The sequence below is a fragment of the Zosterops lateralis genome, assembly GCF_965231275.1.
Source record: "Zosterops lateralis genome assembly, chromosome: 2".
Lineage (NCBI taxonomy): Eukaryota > Metazoa > Chordata > Aves > Passeriformes > Zosteropidae > Zosterops > Zosterops lateralis.
Genome location: NC_139763.1, coordinates 52380590 through 52393029, shown reverse-complemented (window position 1 = coordinate 52393029; position 12440 = coordinate 52380590). Strand labels below are relative to the sequence as shown.

At 35.5% G+C, this 12440-nt stretch overlaps 1 protein-coding gene across 5 annotated transcripts in view; it reads right to left on the bottom strand.

Annotated features, from left to right (window-relative positions):
• DACH1 (dachshund family transcription factor 1) overlaps nt 1–12440 on the bottom strand; it is a 355781-nt gene that overhangs the window by 28693 nt on the left and 314648 nt on the right. For 4 of the 5 annotated variants that reach the window (XM_083885199.1, XM_083885200.1, XM_083885202.1 and 1 more), the window contains 2 exons: nt 8470–8613; nt 7932–8000 (listed from right to left, as the gene is read on the bottom strand). In XM_083885199.1, coding sequence (XP_083741325.1) covers nt 7932–8000; nt 8470–8613 — 213 coding nt within the window. Of the gene's footprint in view, nt 1–3950; nt 4018–7931; nt 8001–8469; nt 8614–12440 lie in introns of all 5 variants that reach the window. The other variant, XM_083885201.1, reaches the window with a different exon arrangement.

Sequence of the window (12440 nt, the reverse complement as noted above, 5' to 3'; positions counted from 1 at the left end):
CCAGATCATACACACACACACATTGCCTTGCAGGTAAAGGAGGTGACATATTAAGAAATATTTGGGATATTCAGAAGTAGTACTTAGCAGGGGAGGAGGTGAAACAGAGGTGGAAGGAAAATGAGAAAGCAACAATAGAGGGGAAGATGAAACTGTGTTGAAATGGGTCAATGGAGAAGAAGGAATGTCACACGGGAAAATGAAAATGTATTTTCATTCTGCAAATGACCTGATATATTCATTTGAGAATTCTGGCTCTATACTAAACCCAAGCACCTTTCTGCTAGAAGTCCCATGCAACAATAAATGAGTAACAACAAATTCATAGTACTTACTAAGTGGGGATAAAACCAGAATAACTGATGAGCAAGTGTCAATTGAATAAAAATGCAGAATTTACAAGCTGATATACACAGAGAGACATTTAGCAATTCCAAGAGTTTTAATAAGGAAAAAAAGGCAAGAAAAATCTTGGTAAAATGTATAAAGAATCAGATGCTTTCCTTAAGTTTCATCAATTAATACTTTAGAGAACATATGGAGATTGTTTTACATGGCATTACACAGATGGATGGCCTCGTCTTCAGGCAGCTATGGATGCAAATGGAATTGTTTTTGATAAAGGGGGAACATGGAAAGGAACAGAAAGAAATGCAGAGATAGGAGACAGAAGCTCTAAGAGAAAGATGCAGTTATTGAAAGGACTCTACAGATAAAAGAAATGTATTTAGCACTGGTCATGATAGTCAATATCATGAAGAAAAAGACATCTTAGTTAAATGTGCTGCAAAGAACACTGATGTCCCTAGAAAAGAAATAATTGTTCTGTCATTTGAGGATATTGAAAACTATTTTTAAAAAATCATTAGTTAATTTGAGAGTAGCCCTGCACTGGAAAATGTATCCTATCTATGATTAGCAGCCAACAGTATTCTTCTCTAAGTCTACAAACAAGAACTTATAAAAATACTCAAGATTTACAGAAATTAGGACAAGAAATCTGATGTGATCAGAATTGGAAATAAGGACAGAAAATGTGACTGGGGGAGTGACTGAGACTGGCTAAATACATACATAGAAACATGGAAATCAGGGCACTGGAAGACATTGTGAAGTAAAGTACTAAAAATTATTGGGTGACAATAAATGAGACTGAAGTTGAGGGACTAAATTATTTGCACTAATAGACAAGAACAAAACCCAATGGTTGAGAATAGAAGGAAAGAGGGGAGATAGAGCACAGCTAGGGCAAGAAAGTCAAGTAAAGTCACAAGAGGTTTCTTAGAGAAATATGAGTTTTCTTAGAGAGAAAAATCATGGTGAGTAACTGGACATTTGGCATACAGATAGAATTGTAAGTCAGTATCTGGAGACACCTGGATCTTGATTAACAAGGATATTAGGCAGAAGAAGTCAAAACTTTAGGGGCTGGAATTATAACTGGATATAAAAAGAAATGCATTGAAAGGAATGAGGAAAAAAGGGTCAAGAAAGAAATTAGAAAACTTAAAAGTTGTTATTAAGATTGATTGAAAACCCAGAAATGAGGGAGAACCAAGAAAAAGAAAGCTTGATGGAAACACTGTTAGAGGTGATACAGGTTGCAAGAAAAATGAAAGGAAGATTCTGTGCCCAAGAGCACAAAATGCTCAATAAGGTTGTCTATCTCAGCAAGTACCTGTAAAACTGCCATAGCAAAATGGCCATTCCTTAGGCCACACTGCTCATATTATGGTATTACAGGTTATCCATTGCTTGGTTAGCTTTATCACTGTGAATCTTCAGATTCAATTCCATATGGATTTCAGATGTTGTCTCACAGTGAAACTTCTGTAGTTTACTTGTTAAGAAAACAACCCTAGGAGATGGTTACTTAGGACATTAGTGAAGAAAAGGGCTCAGCTGTTAGGAAATGACAAAGATTTAATATATGAAAGAAATTTAGATAATCATTAACAACTATTCTGTAAAGCATGATGTCTAATTATGGAAAAATTACATATAAACCAAATATTATATAAAGCATTAGAAGACAGACTGACCACTGAAGAAGAAGAAAATATTGGATAGATATCCCTTTATTCACCTATATTTTTGTCCCCTGCACTGAATGAGACAAGGTACTGTAAAAAATACAGTATCTAATCATATAATTAAAGATTGTATCATGACACATACACAAAGACAGTTGAACAAAGGTGCGGAAGACAACCTTAATTCTACCATTTCCTAATTTTGGAATGCTTGACTTCACAGCCTTGATAATGGCATTTTCCAATAAAGTTTTTGATCTCATAAAATATATCATCACATATTTCCACACACTTTTGTCCAAGATTTATATATCAGAAATAGAACTGTGTGCAGTAACTTCACACAACCACCAAAAGTTCCTTTTCATTGTGGAAGTCTTTCTTTGAAAGATACCCATCTTTCAAACACAAATATAACAAGAAAGAATCAAGGACTATCAGTCCTGAGATTATTATGTGGATTTTGCTTGTTGAAAAATAGATTAAACAAGTTTCAAACCTATGCAGAAACAATTTAGGTTAGGTTTCAGGGCAAATGACTAAAGCTGTATATAAGCAATTTTTATTAATGTGGAGGGCAACTGCAGGGCAGCTTCCTCCTATTTGGGCAGCAAAATGCACACTTGCAATGAGGAAATTTAAATCATAATTTGTTTCTTGCTCTTGTTCAGTAGCTTTCAAAGGCTTTACAAGGAACTTCATACAGGATCATGCAATCAGTGTGCTGAGTTGCTGTTATTTTCTTTCTCTGTTTCTGGATCTGTTCAATATCTCTTCTTCCTGCCTTGTCCTTTCTAGGAGGGGAAAAAGACAGATGGCCCTGGAAGGTTTTGTGTGCATGGTAGCTGAATGGGTCTGTTTTCTTACAACGGGAAGGTATAATCTGAAACCACTTAGCATTACACTTAACTGAATTGTTAATATGAGCCGAGAGAAGTGGTGGAGAACTAAAGAAAGGGAAGATGTCAGTGGGAAAGGGCTTAGAAAGGGTAAGTTAATTTTGCTAAAGGACAGGGAGAGTAGATAACAGACACATCTGGAGAAAGGCAGATAATGTGCTAGAAGAAAAAAATAATATTTGCAGCAGGATAAGGAACTGAGGTGTAAAAATTTGACCAATGGACAAAGAGGATAAATTTTCTCCTAGAGAAGAATGCATAGCTGAGGAAAAAACTGATTGAGAGTGAGCAGGATGGAAGAACTTTGAGAACACAGAAAATGCAAAGGGCCTCTTGCAACAAAAACAGACATTTGAGGTAAAACAATAGATAGACCTGAGAATTCAGGGAACTGAGCACTGTAAGAAGACTAAGGAGAAAATGATGGAGCTGATTTCAGGTGCAGCTGGAATGACGGCATGCAGAAGCTGAAAATTATTTGGAAGAAAGCAGAAAAGGTACAAGCTGAGGCAATTGCTAGTAAATTTGAAATAAATAGAAAAGACAAAAAAATGGCAGCATGAAAGAGGGAAAATTTGATTAATCTTCCTCTTCTTGCCAGGATAGCTTTGGGACAAAAGCACAAAACCATTTGTGAGCAATTCAGGAAAATGAACATATGACAGGAACATGGCAAGGAAAGAATGGTCAGTGGTGAGGATGGTGCAGAACTAGAATACTTTTAGAGGATTTTAGATAATGTGTTATGCAATTAGTGTTTAAATAGAATGAGAATGAAGGTACAAGACTTGGGAGGGAAACAACTAGGAGATAGAAAATTTGGAATGTGGGGTATATAGAGGAAAAGAAAACATAATAATATAGGCAGGCATATACATGGTAAGTAACCAAATGAGAAGAAAAAAATCAATGGAAATAAGAAAGTAAAAGTGGCAGTAAATGTCATTGTTCTAGTGCTTAGTAAGAGGTCTGTTAACAAAACAGTATATAAAAGTCAAACATTATCTTTGTATGGTACCTTTTTGTGTGGGATGAGGGGGTCTTGGGAAACCGGATTGGGAGCTAGGCATAGGCATCTAGTGAACCTACAATATGTATGGAGAAGAGGATAATCTGCTTTATTATTATTTAAAACAGAAGCAAAGAAAACATTTAAAGCCAGTATCTTCACCAGTTCCTAATAGCTTAGTATCTCTTTCTATCACTCAAAAAATATACATAATTACATCTGAGACCCAAATTTGAATTATTTATTATGACTATTTGTTAACATTTTATAGATATTGCAGCAAACTGTTATCTACTCAGTATTTAAAAAACTCAAGCACAACCCTAAAATACCCTGCATTGCTTCTTTTTATAGTCTTGTATTCAAATTCCTTTTTGTTATTGCTCCCATTTTACAAAAGACTTTACATGCACTAAAAGTGAATCTAAATGAGTGCTACATGACTAAAAAATAGAACAGAACATACCCCCTTATTGACAAACGCAATTATCTTCTACACTTAAATTAGTTCTATTCCTTACTCTTCAAAATCATATTTAAAAATAGCAACATTAGATATAACTTCAAGTTGACAAGTATCCATTTATTTATAATAAAGAGTAAACAAAATCTTTAGTTTTAATTATGATTTTCTTGCATGACATTTTCTTAAATGCGGAAATTACACTTTGTATTTCAATTATACCACTTTCTTACAGAGCACTGCAGCTTCCTACCTTTGTTTGCTTAGTTATAGAACTACGTAGCATGCTCAACACAGTAAACTGAAAAATGATTGTGGATAAAAAGACTATTACCCAAGGCGTGCTTAGATACTGAGACATAGATATATTTTTGAGAGGAATAAGAAAGTATTCTCTAGTAAGTATTTTTCCCCAGAAACTGAAAGATGCAAGAGGTGGTATTATATTTTTAATTATGGAATATACTATATATAGAATAATAGAATATAAGAAATATTTGTATATGATATTTTTTCTATAGTGCATACCAAAGCGTACAAAATATAATTTACAAAGAAAATGTAAGGACACAATTGAAATTTTGTATAATTTGTGACAATATAGTCTTTGTTGCCCCTAACAAAATCCAAGGAAGTACTGGAAAATATTTCATTGGAAAGCTTTTGCAGGTAAAGGGCCCCGTCTGTACTGAGCATGCTTTATTCCAGTGCTGCAGGAATGAAGTGGTTCTTTCCCTGCAATTCTTTCTCCTCACTCCTGCCTACAGTTGTCATGCTAAAAACTGAAATTGGAATAGAATGCTCTTAGTGCTTCCCTCCCTGATATCCAGGCAGGTACACAAAAAGAAAAAGAAATGTACTGAAACAAGTAGGGATGTGAGCCTGACCAGGGAGACAGGGGAAGCAGACACTACAGATGGAGATGTGGTTTGCAATAGGGCAGGCTGGTAACAGGGAATGTCAATGCAGCTCTTGAAACGACTGAGTAAGGGGAGGAGGCAGCAGGAAGGGTCAGACAGAGCCAGGGGGCTGGGAGTCACACAGACAGAAAGAGCTTCTAATTAAGGAAATAATCAGGGTGGCATGAAACTAAGTTTAAAAGTGAATGCTGGAAGAATGTGAAGTTGGGAAAAAAGAAGAGAATGTAATGTAGAGCAAGGAAAAGAGATTAGCAACTGACAAAAGGTGGGATTCGAGGGAGGAGGAAGGAACTGGGACAGATACAAAGGGATACATAGCAAGGGGGACACAGAGAAATGGGAATTTATGGTGAAAGGAAATCCTCCCTCCAATATTGGAAATGAACACAAAGAGTCCTGACATTCAGCATGACTTGCCTGCTATTAACTGTTTCTTGAACTAGTTTTGAAGCCTGTCACCCTATAATGACTGATTTACATTGAAAATATATTCCTACAGTTATATTTGCTTTGTAGGGTTACATATTGCAGTAGATCTAAAAGTTCTGAACTGCTGTATGATGACTGAGCTGAATACATTAAGCTGTAAGACATGAAAACTGTATTTCTTGCTTCTTTCCTGTTGCTTAAAAGCCCTCTGCTTTAGTTGTATGTTGAGAGTGCAAAGTGGATAGAGGAAATGTCAGAATTAAGGTTGCCTTTGCAATATGAGTCAAAATCACAATCGGAAAATATCATGGTCCAGTCTTGAACTAAATAATCATCTGTGGATTTTAGTTTTGTTTTTAATGTGCATCACCTTAGACAGATGAATCAAGGAAAAGTTGTTACTGAGAATGCCTCCTGTAAATCCTTGATTTCACTTATTGCAAGAATGGAAATATATGAAATGAGCAGAGGATAGCTGAGAAAGAATGCATAATCATTGTTCAAAAGCTGAAGTGCTATTCCTATATAGTTTGAGAAAAATCCTTTAGAATACATGGTTTTGAAATTGTGGTGCTCATAATATAAGTATCCAACTTGATACTTCAGCCTATGAACAAGACAGTTCAACAGGAACAGTGATTTGATTACACCTGAATGCTTCTACCAAAAATGCAAATTATCCTGAAAAATTAGGTCCTTGATATTTGACAGTTAAGCAATATGTCATCTTAATCTGTATTTGACTCTCTTTCCCAGCTATCAAACTGGAATATTCCAAATTTCACTTCCTTGCAAGAATGCTCTGAAGATGGAGCAATTAATGTTTGTAATGAGTGGAAGTACTGCAGCAACCAGCACAGCAGCACAGCCTCCCAAGAAATTAGAAGTCTGTTTTAGCATCAAAAGAAGTAACAAAAATGTCTAGATTAAAACAAAATGAAATAATGGCTGAATTCTTACCAAATGAATTATATCAAATGGTGCTTTGAATAACATATACGTTTTATAGGAAAGAAGGCAGGACTCTGGGGTAACTGATCTCATAACATGTATTCACTTCCCAGGCAACATTTAATCTGGCATTTTCCAACTTCTGTGTTATTGACTTTGCAGACATAACTTGCTTTAAATGCTTTTGTTTATATATATGTGTTTGTCTTTCATAAGAACTTATCGCATTTTTGGTATTTGTTTATATGTTCAATCCGTTAAAAGCTTCTTGACTTTTTTATTCTGTTGTTACAGCCTCCTTGTGGCACACCAGTAACAACTCCTTGGAAGTTAGGAAATGTGATTAAATAACACGGAGAAGATGTCAAATGATACTGTTAGGATGATTGACTTCAAAATGCAAAATAAAGGCAATTGAGTGTGATTACTGGAGCTAATCCTTTTAGGCTTGTCTCTGAAAAATGCACCTTCATTTACCATTGAAAACAATTGCTATTTTTATTGCTTAGTATTCATGTAGGTAGATTTAGCCTGTTGATAAGAATAGATATTATAACATAAATACCATCTTCAAATTTTGCTCTTTACTAATATCTTGATGTTTGCAGTGTATACGTACATTTAGATTCACAGGGGAAGCAATATAGCTCTCTTTAGTATTTCATGTATAAATTTACTCAGCAGATTTGTTTTATTAAAATGTAAATAATGGGATGTGGTAAATGAAAAATCCAAGATGGGAATAAACAGCTTATTTATTGTTAATGCTCAGAGTAGCTTATTGAAACACACCTTTCAGTAACTGCCACTGACTATTAGCTATGAAATTCTCATCATGCTTTGAATGTTACCCATTAGGTTTAGCCATTTGTACAGTTAAAAGGCTCAAGATGTTTCAAATATACCTTTAAAATGTTATTAGCTCAAATCAAACTACACATATTCACAAAAAACTGCATTCAGCATGTGAAAAATTCAACCCATACTGCTTCAAATTAATTATTCTTCTTTAATTGCTCTGTATAAACAGAAATGACCTATTAATTTAAAGAAAATCTATCAGCACAGAATGTATTCCCTCTTATAAACAAGCAAGATGAACTTGACCTTGTTTGAACTTGTTTTGATGTGGCCCAGATGGTAGGCTACATGCTTGAATAGCAGTCTAAAGCTGAGGAAAAACTCATATAGCAAGATCTAGATTTATAGCCTTTTGCAAATTCCTACCTTGTATTGTCCTTTCAGCATCTGTTCTGCCCCCGCTGCGGTCAGCTTCTATCTCTGGGGTCAGAGAGTCTAGAAACATAGAAAGGTAAGACTGACACATATTTCATTTGATTCTTATAGCCCTTTTTACAACCTGTTACTCCAATGCTGAATTACAATACAATCAACCTTTGTCAGTGTTTTTAATGTTGAACAATGACTGGAGGCCAGGACAATTTTTTGTTAGACTGGGAAGATTAATGAGCAATAGATTTTTTCAAGCATAAAGCAAGGGGAGAAAAAAAGGAAGAAAAAAATTGACTTCTCAAGCTAATAATATAAAATTGTCCTAGTTTGAACATTCTCTCCAGTGAGTTTATTTGCACATACTATATAAAGTAACAAAGCAATACAGAGAGAGGCATCACTTGAATGAAGGAAAGGAAAGAGATTTTCTTTTTTTTCCCTTTCCATCATGTTATAAATTTTCAGTATAACAAGATTCTATTGGCACTTAAATTGAAACTTAATGACACACAGGCAAAAATCGGCTTCTTACCATTTAGGACCCTGAGATTATCTGTTGAAGCTGCCTGTTTCAGTGTTTGTTCTGCTTGCTCTCGTCGTTTAGTCTCAAACTCAAGTGCTTCCTGCAATTTCCTCTTTGCCTTCTTTTCCTTCTTTAGCCTTTTCTGAATTATTGCTGTGAAAAGAAAATAACATTGGTGTACTCCAGTTTGGATCTGAAACTTGGCTGCACAATGACCTATTGGGGTCCCGAGAAACACTATAACTGCAATGTTCATATAAACTGATTAATTGTACAATAACCATTTAGATTACTTGAAATATGTTGGAATCACTCTGGAATATTCTAAAAGCTACTGTTGATATATAAAACTACATGTGGTATCAAGCAATGGCTTTTTTTTTTTTTTTTTTTTTTTAATAAACAGCTGAGAATTTGTGAATTTTCAAATCAGAAAACCTTGGATACCAGCAATGGAACGTAGTTTTGAATCATCTGACATAGATAAGCCCCTGTCTCTGGAGGTGATGGGGTTTTCAGAATTAACTTCACCATTTCTGTTTCTCATAGCACAGTCAATAGACAGATGGTGATGGAGTTCTTGCCTCCCTGCCATTTCTCTCACGCAAGATCTATCTGTCTGAGTCCTGGGCAGCCCCCACCCTGTTCATATCCTTATTTCTTGTGGAAAGGCCCCTCCAAGCTCTGCTTCCTGCAATCCATCTGACCCTTTAGTGCCTGGTCTCTTCCCCCTATTTATTTCTTTTGCACATTTCCCTTTTGTCTTTCCCTTTTCTCTTTCTTGCTTTCTCTTGGTGCCTGTCCCATCAGCCATCTAACCTTGAAGAACTCACCGCAAATCCTTTATGGTGCTGGATCCTCCAGTCAAGTAAATATTACTATGCTTTGTCAAATGTGAGGGAAAATATTAGTAAAGAAATGAGTATTTCAAAATTAAATAGAGAAAGTCCTTATTTAGAAAAAATGTTTTCCTTGAATCTCTTCAGCTTAAACTCTGTAGGAAAAGGATGGCAAATACAGTATAATACAATTTTTTTCTTTAGGTTACCAGTGACTTACAACCACAAAGGTAAGACTTGCAGGATCCCTAACTAAAGGAACATACCACAATTTATGCTCCTGATGGAAAAGGGTAATGCCAACCAATTTTTCTACTCCATTAAAACCAAAGTGGGCCTCTGAAGCAATCATATCAAGTTGTAGAGCATAGCACTATCTCCCCCACCACACCCCAACTGTTCTTATCTAGCACATTTAGGGTTTTCATTGATGTGCATGTAAAAAGCTTTTTGTCCTAAGATCATCCTGGATAATCCTTCCCAGGAGATTCTGTTATTCTGACACTAACTAAAAAATTATCTACTAAACTACTCACTAAAGAATTCTTTATACGCACCAAAAGAATTATCCTTACCAAACCCAGATATTAGGCCCTGTTATGTTTGCATGTCAAGGTCTATCTAGCCCTGTATCTCACTGCAGAGTAACCTCTGGTACATGCCTAGGAATGAATGCTGGAAAATACAAAAATGTACTTCCACCAGTTCATAGTCTCCAGGGACAGTAGACTGTGATGGTAGTATCTTTCACAAAATGCAAACAATGAAACTTTTAAAGGGAGCCGTCATTGTTATTACTCTTTAATTTATATGCTAAGAAGAACCACCTTTTAGATGATCTTGTATATTTTGTGCTGCTATACAGAACCGTTCAGGCACAAAATTAACATAAGTACATATTCTGTAGTCAGAATAACTACATAATTTACATCCAAGACTTTGGAATTTTGGTTCTTTCTCATTTTGTACACCAACTACTTTGCAGGCTAATTAACTCATACTATCAAAGAACATCTAGCATCTATACAAAGGCTAAACTAAATACATTTTGAATCATTGCATGGTTTTAATGTTTTCATTATAAGTACTTTGAAAGTGATTGCAATAAATGAGAAGGAAACATATGTTGCTTTCTGAATTAAAATGTCATCATGGCTGACACATTGTAGATGTGACTACAGCAGTCAGAGCCAGAATTAGCAAACCCTTACTGTGTAGCTGCTCACAGAAGAGATATTATCCTACTTTCACCAGTTGATGAGACACATCCTACAGCCTTAGGAATCGCTAATTGGAAAATTTAAAAAGAAGGAAGGAAACAGTACAGTAAATAAGCAGCTCTGTAGAACATACAGTAGCAGCCGTGAATCCAATGCTCTATAAAAAAAGGCAAAAATACTCATCTATAGCCACTAAAAAGAATTTTATTTGACTTATATTAATGTGAGGAGCAAAAGATAGATAGATATTGCCTAATGCTGAAGATCCCCTTCACATAAAGGGTTTGACCTGTATGTGACACAGTGGCTTGTGTTTCTATGCTGTGGCTTTTAAGTGTTTTTCAGTATTTTCATACAGTATCTCTTCACTTAGCAGGGAATCTGGTACATTTCTCTCTTCTTGCTCATGCTTCCATTAAGACATGTGAAACTTGCTTCAAGACATGACACTTGCTATCTGAAAAACTAATCATAGGTAAAGGCTTCTATGCATTTTTCTGCCTTTAACTGAATAAATTTTGATGACGATTACAACCTGGCCTTATTTTTTCTCTCTTACTTCGATCTGTTTATTTGAAAGAATAATCCATACTTTTCTTTCTTTTATACGAAAGTATCCACTAGCAGAGATAGTAATCCTCATTATATTTGGTTTGCTGCATACCACCATTAACTGTTCAAATTCATTCCTCTTTGGTCTGACTATTCTCCCAGTGCAAGACTGTCATTAGAGGGATGCATATACAAAAGCAGGTAATGCATCAAGCTGAAAACAATATTGCCAATTATTTCAGTAACCTGAACAAAATAAGGGACTATCTCCCATGTTTTTTTCTGACATACAACCTTGAGTGAAATTCATTTTGCTTAATTTTACCTTTTCAAAACACACGTGTCTAGCACAGCCTAGTCAACAATGTGACCTCTGGAGTTAAAGGGAAGAGAAAGAAGACTTCACAGTGCAATTGACCCCACCTACCTATCTGAGAAGGTTATACAAGTTTCTTTATTTATTGTCCAGAAAGTGAACTTCTATTGATTAAAATGAGACACTCAATTTGTAGATGGCGAAACTAAAGTAAGGTCAGATGGGTTCCCTCCCTGCAGCCTTCTCTGTTTTGCATGTGATTGTCCAACTCTAAAAAGCAACATGTATTTGAGCACTTGTGAGAAAGATGTGAAGACTCACCAAATTACTTTACTCTTCTACCAAATTACTTTAAAATTGTAAGTAATGTAATTGTATTGAGCAGAATGGACCAGTTGTGGACAGAGGGATGATCCATGGCACAGGTGTGATAATTGTTAACAGAAATTGTCTTTCAAAATACATTTTCAGAAGTTAAAAAAAGGGTAATTAATTATTTGATAGTCCTACCCTTTAATGGGTCAAGGCATGAAGCAGGATTACATTGTGTACTTAGTGCTAGCACGTTAGTTTAAGGCGTAATGCCATTGGTTGTGAATCCAATCGTTCTTGGGATTCTCCGTTTAGGTGGTTACCAGAAAATTAAACAGGACAAGAAGAAACTTGTAACTCTAGCCCTGCAAAAATACACATCTGACTTGTCATGGTCTGACATGTGAGTCCCAGAGGTTAACTGTCCTTGCAAAGTAGCCAGGCACTATGAAAGGCTGAGACATACAGAGACTGAGAAATGAACACATAAAGAAAGCTAGAAACATGCTTGTAATGCAAATAGTTAATGCAAATCACTCCAAAATGCCTCACCTTCACTAACAATGTAATTATTTAAAAATCTCTAACATGTACAGGCTTTACAGTGGGCTGATGTTAATGCTACAGATGCTACTAATGCTTCTGCTTCATCAAGAAGGACCTTCACTGTTACTTCTACAAACATGTATTTTATCTACTATGCATTATAAAGAGTCCATATATTACCATTTTCTTTATATT